Below are 9,257 nucleotides of genomic sequence, written 5' to 3' on the forward strand. Positions count from 1 at the left end.
GAGACAGATAGTCCCGTTTCAGTGACTATCTGAGTCAGCACTTTCTGAATCAGCACTATCTGAGTCATTCAGAAAGACTCACTGAGATTCACCGAGTCATTCTGTAGCTCACACTGGACAACACTGCATGTTGTGCATTGTAGTGCATGCCTCATGATTGCGGTAAAGATGTAGAAGGCCATTTGCAGTAACATTTTACCCTGGAAAGCGCTACCCGACAGTAACCATTAAAATGGGCAACCACAAAAATGTTCATGATTTGTTTCTTTGTGGATTAGCTAATGCCCTAAATAAGCCGCTGATAGAAAGGATCTGAAAATCTATTTTTGTTTGCATGTAAATCGTCAGGATTGTCGGTTTAAAACTCATCTAAAAGTTACTGCTGTTGCTAATAAAAAAAGAAAAAGCCCAACACAAAACTCACAAACATCATTTATTTGTTTACAGCATTAATTAAAATGCTAATTACCTAACCACAAAGTAATGACTAATTTTCTTATTACATGATTTCCTCACCTATTATCTTTTACTGTGTAAATTAATAATTTACCAAATATTTGTCAATACTGTAGGTATTTAGAATGGCCAATTAATATTTAGGTAATCAATAACTGGACAGAGAGCACTTGCTGAAATTTTTTTAACCGTGACCCTACTGTGGTTCTTCTAATATTTAATATCTAATGTTTAATACTTGTAAGTGATAATTCAGTACGTAATGGCTGCTTTGAGATTGTGGATGATTTTTTTTTTAAAACAGAAAGACATTTGTAATGTTCTGTATAACATTAGCAACTCTCCGCTCTGGAGTCAAAACAGAAGTGGGTTTATCACAACTACATTTTCACAGGCACTAAGTTTTAATCAAGACTCCAAAAAATTGGACCGAACTTGCATCATAAACTCCTCCCTAACTGACATAACACATTTTAGTTTGCGTGTGCCAGTTTTGTGTGGGGAAAACCCGGCATGCTATAAATTTTAAGGTCTAATGAATCATGAAATCATACATTTTCAAACGCAGATCATTCAGTAAAGAGACGACGACACATCTCTTTTATTTGTTCATTGCATAGACATGGCCAGGGAAAGTACAGTGTGGTACACGCCAGTGCCACGAATCCAAGTGGTTGGGGCGGGAGACTGACTCAGTATAGTCGTATATAGAGTACAGCGTCTGAGTTTACTGGTCCATAGCCCTGCAGAAAGCCTCATCCTGCTGGGTGGTGGTCATTTTGGCTTCGCTGAGTCCATAAGAGGCCATGAGGCTGTGCAGCTCCTCGATGGTCCCCTCAGCCAGCGTGGGCTGTCGGCTCAGGATCCATGCCCGCTCCACGTGGAACGTGCCAAAGTTCCTGCAACTGTAGACCAGGGAGTGGCCCTCATAGTCGGTGGACAGCACCCAGTAGGGGCCGGGGGGAGAGTCTGGAGGAGAGGAGTACACATGAATTGGTTGTGCCATTATTCAGATTGATATCGGCAGATGTAGTTGAATACATTTTTTTTGTGTGTCGTGTACTTTATATTCTTCTCTTTTCTGTATTGTCAATCTGTAAAGATGAAAGCCATATGGAAAACCCAGACCTTATGAATCAGTCCATTTTAATTGGTATGTTTTTTTTTCTAATCCAGCACCTGTGTCTACATATACTTTTTCTGGATTTGCGTGTTATCCTTTCATCTTTATTATAAGGTTCCTACCTTCGAAGAAGGAGACCTCCAGCTTGGCGGGCTCAGAGGGGTCTTTGGGTTTGGCAGAGCCGGTGATGGAGCTCACGGTTCCATCAGCACTGAGAGAGAGACAGAGACAGAGACAGACAGAGAGAGTGAGACAGAGAGAGAGAGAGAGAGAGAGAGAGAGAGAGAAATTTACAAGATGAAAAGATAAAAGTTCTTACAAAAGTGTATCTTGCTAAGCTTCAGCAAGACTATCTAAACCTTATCTAAACCTAAAGTTGAGATAAAATGAATGGTCTTTTAAGGCCTACTCTTATCTACTAAGTGGGGATGGTCTCTACTTACAGCAGCCCCCTGTTGAGGACGCCGATGACTCCGGGGCTCTTCAGGCTGTAGATGGCGTTGCCGCACTCACCCTTCTGGAAGCTGTTTGGCAGTTTCTGGATCTCGTACCACTTACCAAGGTACTGCAAAAGAAGCAACGAGCATATAAACGCTCACTGACTGATAAATGCTGGAACAATTATTTGGTAGATGTAACAGTTGTAACGTTTCTAAAGTTGTATTCTGAAATGAAGAAAACAGACTTGGTCCTGTACAGTGGTGTGACTTAAACTCTTAGCCAGAAGGGCAATTTTTAAAAGTAGAGTTACCCCGGAAATAGGAAAAAAAAAGAGTGGAAAATACAAGTAAATTTGGCATTTACCCTTGCAGGATCAAAGTTCTCCTTGACAGGGGGTTTGGGGCATTTGTCCGGCACGAAGATCTGTGCACTTGCTGTCATAATTGACAGCAAAGTCAGGGAAATTACCTGCATTGCCTTCATTTTACCAAGATGATCTATTGAGAGAGAAAAAAAGACAATGTGTGAGCATAGACGACGTCACCAAACTCAGTCATTCAGATACTAACGCTAGAATATTGTTCTAATATTAACCCAATCACCCTTGAATGGATTTCTGAATATAATATTGCATCATTCATAGTATACATTATCCATTCATGAAAAGGAGAGAGACACCGAGCGAGAGACACAATCTATGGAGAGAGAGAGAGAGAGAGAGAGAGAGAGAGAGAGAGCGAGAGAGAGAGAGAGAGAGAGAGAGAGCGAGCGAGCGAGAGAGAGCGAGAGAGAGAGAGAGAGAGAGAGAGAGAGAGAGCGAGAGAGAGCGAGCGAGAGCGAGAGAGAGAGCTGTGCCCTGCTTACCTGTGAGTATTCAGGAGTACTACCAGGCTAAAGCAACATCCAGGGTTACGGGTGGGTTTTTATACGTGTTTAGACACACAGCTTCATCAGTGACCTTGTGCCTCAGCCCCTCTTCCTTGTTTACTTATGAGGCTATCGTGATGGAGGAGTGAAGCTGGCACCTGTTCAGGTTGTTGTTTTGCTTAAATCATCTCTCCGATGGCGCAGTCGGATCACTGAAGGGCTCTGCATCACTTCTTTGGGGAGCTCTGGGTTACTGTGGTATACTAATACCATAAAACTATGAGATGCAGGGAATGCGCGGAAGGTCTTTTTCATAGTTCCTATCCGAAGCATTTGCTAATGAATGGAAATATGCATGTCAAACTTGCATGGCCTATGAAAGTTATTCTGAAATATACGCGTTGGAGTTGCACAATACCTTAATACTACCAAGTTCATGCAATCATGCAACACAAACCCTTGTGATACATAGAACCAAACACTGATTATTTTATAGTGCTGACACTTGGTCGTAAAACTCATAATTGGTACAGCACTACACCATGTGTTGATCCCAAAAGTCCAACCAAACCTTCAACTGATGAATTTCTAGAAACCTACATGTTTGGTCCCCCCCCCCCCTTTTTCTTCCCAATTGTACTTGGCCAATCACCCTGCTCTCTGAGCCATTCCGGTCTCTGCTCCACCCTGTGCCGATGAGGGGAGGGCTGCAGACTACACATGTCTCCTCTGATACATGTGGAGTCGCCAGCCGGTTCATTTCACCTGACAGTGAGGAGTTTCACCAGGGGGACGTAGCGCATGGGAGGATCACGCTATTCCCCCCAGTTCCCCCTCCCCCCTCAACAGGCACCCCGACCAACCAGAGGAGGCGCTAGTGCAGCGACCAGGACACATACCCACATCCGGCTTCCCACCCACAGACATGGCCAATTGTGTCTGTAGGGGCGCCCAACCAAGCCGGAGGTAACACGGGGATTCGAACCAGTGATCCCCATGTTGGTAGGCAACGGAATAGACCGCTGGGCTACTCGGATGCAGAAACCCGCATGTTTGAGAATTCTTCAGCTAACCCGGTTTATTGTCCGCCCTGGTCTAGCTTGATGCGATCCGTTCACAGCTAAAATTTGAAAACAAAATGTAAGCTTATCAGTCTGCTGTTGGTGTCAGTTTCTTGACTGAAAGCCCTGGCCATCAGCTGGAGAGAGAGGGCAGATCTCAATGCCCAACCTGATACATTTTGGGAAAATGCATGAAAAATTATATAACCTTATTTAACAGTTGATTCATCGTCTCAAGATAGGCAACATTTGGCCTGGTTAACAGGTAACCTGTCACTGAAACTTATCGCTTCAGATGAATGGGGTGCTGCAAAGTCAAATAAGGTGAGTCAACACTGAGATCGATCGGCCCCCGCTGGATTATTCTTTTGTTTGTGGTGAACATGGACAGATGTATTGACTTACAGAGGAATGTGTCAGTAGAGAAATAACCTTTGACCCACCAATGTGGCACGTTCTCACGCTTGTTTGACCTAGACCCTCGAAATAAAGACCCGAGGAATGCTTCACTTCCAGCTCAGAGAGCCTCAGCATGCCAGAGCCTCCTCACAGGTGCTCATGAATAACAAGAGATGATGGAAAGTAAATCTACTTTTGCAGTGTAGAAGAGTGGGTTAAATGTCTGGTCTCTTCTTCTTTACATTCACTTGTTGTTTCAGGTCGAAAAACTCCCAAACCGGTTAATGTAATGAGCTAGCTGGCAGAACAGAAAACCCGCAGAACCGAACAGAGAAGTACTGATGTAGCAGGTATAAAAATACTGCATTACACAACACCTTGATTACACAGCTACAGACCGTCTGTTGATATGCCATAACTGATCCAGCGTGAGTCATAAAGGCTTTATTTGCATGTTGTGATTCCACCTGGCAGGCTGATAATTCCTGTGTTAGGCCTGCTGACCGGTTTTGTAAGCTTGATGATCATACCCTACCATGTCTGGAGAGCCGGATGCTCACGTCAGGATGAGAAGTAGCATCAAGGATCTTTTAGATGAATTGAGCATGACATTCAAATTTCACATTCAATTTTAATTTTCATAGCGACAAAGGCATGGAACTGGGTATGATAAACTTGGTATTAAAAGAAGTGATGACAATTAAGTTAGAGTTGCAGCAACACAGAGAGCAGAAATACGCTAGCTACCCCCACCCACACACACACACACAAACACACACACTCTCTCTCTATCTTGCTTCTCCTCTCTACACCTACCCCCCCTCCTCCCAATCTGGCATACAGGAGCATTCACAGACACAGACACACACACACAGACACACACACACACACACACACACACATATATATATATATGTGTGTGTGTGTGTGTGTGTGTTATCAAAACAAGGACAGGCGTACAGTAAAAACAATTCATGTCTGATTAACAGCTGCTTTGCTGGTTTAGACGTCGTCTACCCTTGTGAATACCCCACCCCCACTCCCACCCCCTGATTTGATTATGGTCCTCTTGCAATACAATTACACGAGTTTGGCTGAACTTACAGGGAGTTGAGGGTTAGGGCAATCCTTTTTTTAATTTGTGCGGCATGACCTTACTCACAAACAAGACGGCCGGCGAGAAACCCCCACGGGGACTCAAAGCACCCTGATTCCACTGGAATCTCACAAGCGTCCATGTCGAGTTCAGCCGTATTTCAGCAGTGACAGGACATTTAGGGGAAAAGTCATGAGTGACGCACCGTCCTCAAAAGCGGCCATTTTTCGAAATGCGTGTGTCTGTGTTTGAGCATGTATATATATATATATATATATATATATATATATATATATATATATATATGTTCAAGCATATGTGTGGCACGTTAGCTAGCTCGTGTGTGACCAGCAGCTCCCCCCCCTCCCCCCAGCACCGTGTGTTTACGCAGGTGCCAGAGACTGAGGTTTCACTATGGCTGTCAAGTAATGTAGCTTGTCAACTTTGCTATCACTGTTGTTGTGCAACAACCTTGTGACGTATCAATATCAAATGTGTGTATGGACAAAACAGATTGAGTTTTTTTAAATTTTTTGCATTTTCCCCCCTTTTTCTCCCCAGTTGTAGTATTTGGCCAATTAACCCACTCCTCCGAGCCATCCCGGTTGCTGCTCCACCCCCTCTGCCGATGCGGGGAGGGCTGCAGACTACCACATGCCTCCTCCGATATATGTGGAGTCGCCAGCCACTTCTTTTCACCTGACAGTGAGGAGTTTTGCCAGGGGAATGTAGCGCGTAGGAGGATCACGCTATTCCCCCTAGTTACCCCCCCTAATAGGCGCCCCGACAGACTAGAGGAGGCGCTAGTGCAGCAACCAGGACACATACCCACACGGCCAAGTGTGTCTGTAGGGACACCCGACCAAGCCAGAGATAACACCGGGATTCGAACAGGCGATCCCTGTGTTGGTAGGCAACGGAATAGACCGCTACGCTACCCGGACGCCCCTGGAGGCAACACACTTAATGAATGTTTACATGTGTAATTTAGTTCTTTTGTACCTTCTTCGGTTTGTGGATGGATGTTAAAGGTGTCATTGCCGGGGTAGTGAAGTAATACTTGGGGTAGCATTGGTCGAGGATCAATGACCACACCGGGTTATAGAACTCAGGTTTAATCGTGGCTCAGTAGGCAGACGTAATAACCATACATGGTATTGGTGTAACCATAATAACAGTCCGGGTAGTACATAACACCTAGTGCAGTTCCAGTGTATATACATGGCGTTATATCACTACAGGTAGATGCTGCCATTCCTGTAGCACTGTTGACAGAGAGACAACCACATTCTTCAAAAAGCTTATAATTATATTATAATTTTGTTATCCTCTTTTAATGTTGTATTCTGTAAATTGTATAAACACAACGTCCATTGCACGTTGTCCGTCTTGGGAGAGAGATCCCTCCTCTGTTGCTCTCCCTGAGGTTTCTTCCTATTTTTCCTCCATATTAAAGGTTTTTTGGAGGGAGTCGTTCCTTATCCGATGTGAGGGTCTAAGGACAGGATGTTGTGTTGCTGTAAAGCCCCTCGAGGCAAATTTGTAATTTGTGATATTGGGCTAAACAAATAAAATTGACTTAACTTGACAGGGATGGAGACAGGGACGGAAACGGGGACAGAGACAGAGACAGGGACAGAGATAGAGACAGCGATGGAGATGGGGACAGGGACAGGGATGGAGATGGGGAGAGAGACAGGGACAGAGACAGGGACAGAGATGGAGATGGGGATAGGGGTGGGAACATAGACAGGGATGGAAGCAGGGGCGGGGATTGAGATAGGGATGGGGACAGAGACTGATTGACAGTGACAGAGACAGGGACAGGGATGGAGACAGAGACAGGGGCAGGAATGAAGACAGGGACAGGGATGGAGATAGAGGCAGGGACAGGGACAGAAGATGGGGACAGTGACGGGGATGGAAACGGAGGTAAGGAGAGTGACAGAGACTGGGACGGAGATGGAGACAGTGGCGGAGACGGAGCCAGAGACGGAAAGAGACAGAGACAAAGACAGACAGGGACGGGGAAAGAGACAGGGACGGAGACAGTGACTGGGCCAGGGATTGAGATAGGGACAGAGACAGAGACAGAAATGGGGACGGGATGGAGACAGGGACAGAGACAGAGACAGGGACTTTGATTTTTTTTTTCATTTTGATTTTGAGATGCTTTATTGGTCCCCGTAGGGAAATTCTTCCTCTGCAATTAACCCTTCCTAGCTGTGTAGCTAGCAGCAGTGGGCAGCCGCCGTGCAGCACCCGGGGACCAACTCCAGTTCGTCTTGCCATGCCTCGGTCAGGGGCACGGACAGGAGTATTAACCCTAATGTCTTTTTTGATGGTGGAGGAAACCGGAGTACCCAGAGAAAACCCACCGGAGACACGGGGAAAACATACAAACTCCACACAGAGGATGACCCCGGGATGGCCCCCAATGTTGGACTACCCCAGGGTTCGAACCCAGAACCTTCTTGCTGTGAGGCGACAATGGTAACCACTGTGTCACCGTGCCCGACTGGGACAGAGACGGGGATGGAGATGGAGACGGAGATAGCGACAGGGATGGGGGCGGAGACGGAGTGGCCATGCCCCGTGGAACAACATGAGGCCTGAGGACTGCTCCACGCTGCCTGCCACGCCAACGCCACAACAGAGAGGAAGCAAGTATGCAAACAGGCCCTGATGGATGGCGTGGGAGGGGATGTCGCTGTAGGTTAAACACTGTACTGTAAGAATAATCAGAAACAGACATGTAATTTTTTTCTGATGCTTCAGCATTATATCAAATATGAAATTTCTACAACACAATGTGCTTAAGTCACAAACTTTTCGGCAATACATAGTGTGTATGTGCTTAGTGAGTATTCTTGTTGTGATCACCTATGCAAAAAAATTAAAAAAAATAATTGGCTTAATGTATGTGAATTGCACGTGATAAACTTTGGAAAGGAAAAAAGTGTTGTAAGCAAAGCTATAGAGACACACCCAAGTCCGTCTTTCACTGAGTTTTTAGATTCTCCATCTGAAAACGGCTTCAAGAAAATCCTCCGATGTTGTAAGGCAACATGGCGGGGACGGAGAGGGCCGTCCATCTGATGCGAGGAAGCAGCCAGATTGTTTTATAACATTTCTACTGGCATGTCCTCCCATGATTTCAATTAGCTAATGGTTTACTTCGTGTCCAAAATAAAGCCGGGCCCTCACAAAGACGTCCATTGATGAGACAGACTCCAGTGTGGCAGAGCCTTGCAGAGAGCAGCGACCCTGCCAAACACGCCAGTGTTTCTTCAAGGAATACGCCACAACAGCCACTCTGCTCAGGTAAGATACGGATTTCATTCATAGGTACTGTATAAATGCTGAAATGACAAGATGGTTCAGGAGTAATGGATTTTTTTTACTGCTGAGGAAACTTACATTTGTCAGAATTGATAATGTTTTCAAAACCCCCAATACTTGAGATACTTGTTGGGCTATTTTGCACATATTCATATAATTTCATTATAAAGGCTAAAAGAGAAAGTACAAACTATATCTGAATTGAATTTTCATGTCACTTCTACACGATGTACTATTAGGGCATTTGTTAGGCTTTTAATCAAAATGTTGCATCATCGTCCAGCTCTTTAGTAGTCACTTCTCCTTGTTTTCTATTCACTTTTCTTCTTTTGAATGTTTAGCTTGGTCGTTACCGAGGCTAAACGAACCCGCGTCCTGCCCTTGTGCGTAAGCCTGACACTTACTGAGTGCTTTGCAGTTTAAGGGGTCTAATTATTCTCAGGTGGTCGAGGCCCTTTTGACTATGAATTCA

At 45.1% G+C, this 9,257-nt stretch overlaps 2 protein-coding genes across 3 annotated transcripts in view; one reads left to right on the forward strand and one right to left on the reverse strand.

The window, feature by feature from the left end:
- Positions 1–1,028: 1,028 nt before the first annotated feature.
- Positions 1,029–2,987, reverse strand: apoda.2 (apolipoprotein Da, duplicate 2). The gene is made up of 5 exons (XM_056293489.1): positions 2,885–2,987; positions 2,384–2,517; positions 2,023–2,144; positions 1,702–1,790; positions 1,029–1,425 (listed from the first exon to the last, which is right to left on the reverse strand). Exons 2-5 carry the CDS (start codon positions 2,501–2,503, stop codon positions 1,184–1,186), a joined length of 573 nt encoding a protein of 190 aa, XP_056149464.1. The 5' UTR covers positions 2,504–2,517; positions 2,885–2,987; the 3' UTR covers positions 1,029–1,183.
- A 5,538-nt stretch (positions 2,988–8,525) lies between these two features.
- Positions 8,526–9,257, forward strand: part of apoda.1 (apolipoprotein Da, duplicate 1) — a 2,977-nt gene continuing 2,245 nt past the window's right edge. Inside the window, exons 1-2 of one of the 2 annotated variants that reach the window (XM_056293594.1) lie at positions 8,526–8,767; positions 9,127–9,257. The exon at positions 9,127–9,257 is cut by the window's right edge and continues 108 nt beyond it. In XM_056293594.1, coding sequence (XP_056149569.1) covers positions 9,249–9,257 — 9 coding nt within the window. In that variant the 5' untranslated portion in view covers positions 8,526–8,767; positions 9,127–9,248. The remainder of the gene's footprint in view (positions 8,768–9,126) is intronic. The other variant, XM_056293593.1, reaches the window with a different exon arrangement.

Source organism: Lampris incognitus, chromosome 14 (genome assembly GCF_029633865.1).
Source record: "Lampris incognitus isolate fLamInc1 chromosome 14, fLamInc1.hap2, whole genome shotgun sequence".
NCBI classification, from domain to species: domain Eukaryota; kingdom Metazoa; phylum Chordata; class Actinopteri; order Lampriformes; family Lampridae; genus Lampris; species Lampris incognitus.

Excerpts from the sequence above, each read along its gene's own strand:
- apoda.2 (XM_056293489.1), bottom strand. The coding sequence starts at position 2,503 with ATGAAGGCAATGCAGGTAATTTCCCTGACTTTGCTGTCAATTATGACA. Across the intron at positions 2,145-2,383 it reads AGAACTTTGATCCTGCAAGG|TACCTTGGTAAGTGGTACGA; the intron begins GTAAATGCCAAA and ends CTTCTTTTGCAG. Across the intron at positions 1,791-2,022 it reads GTCCTCAACAGGGGGCTGCT|TGCTGATGGAACCGTGAGCT; the intron begins GTAAGTAGAGAC and ends TCTCTCTCTCAG.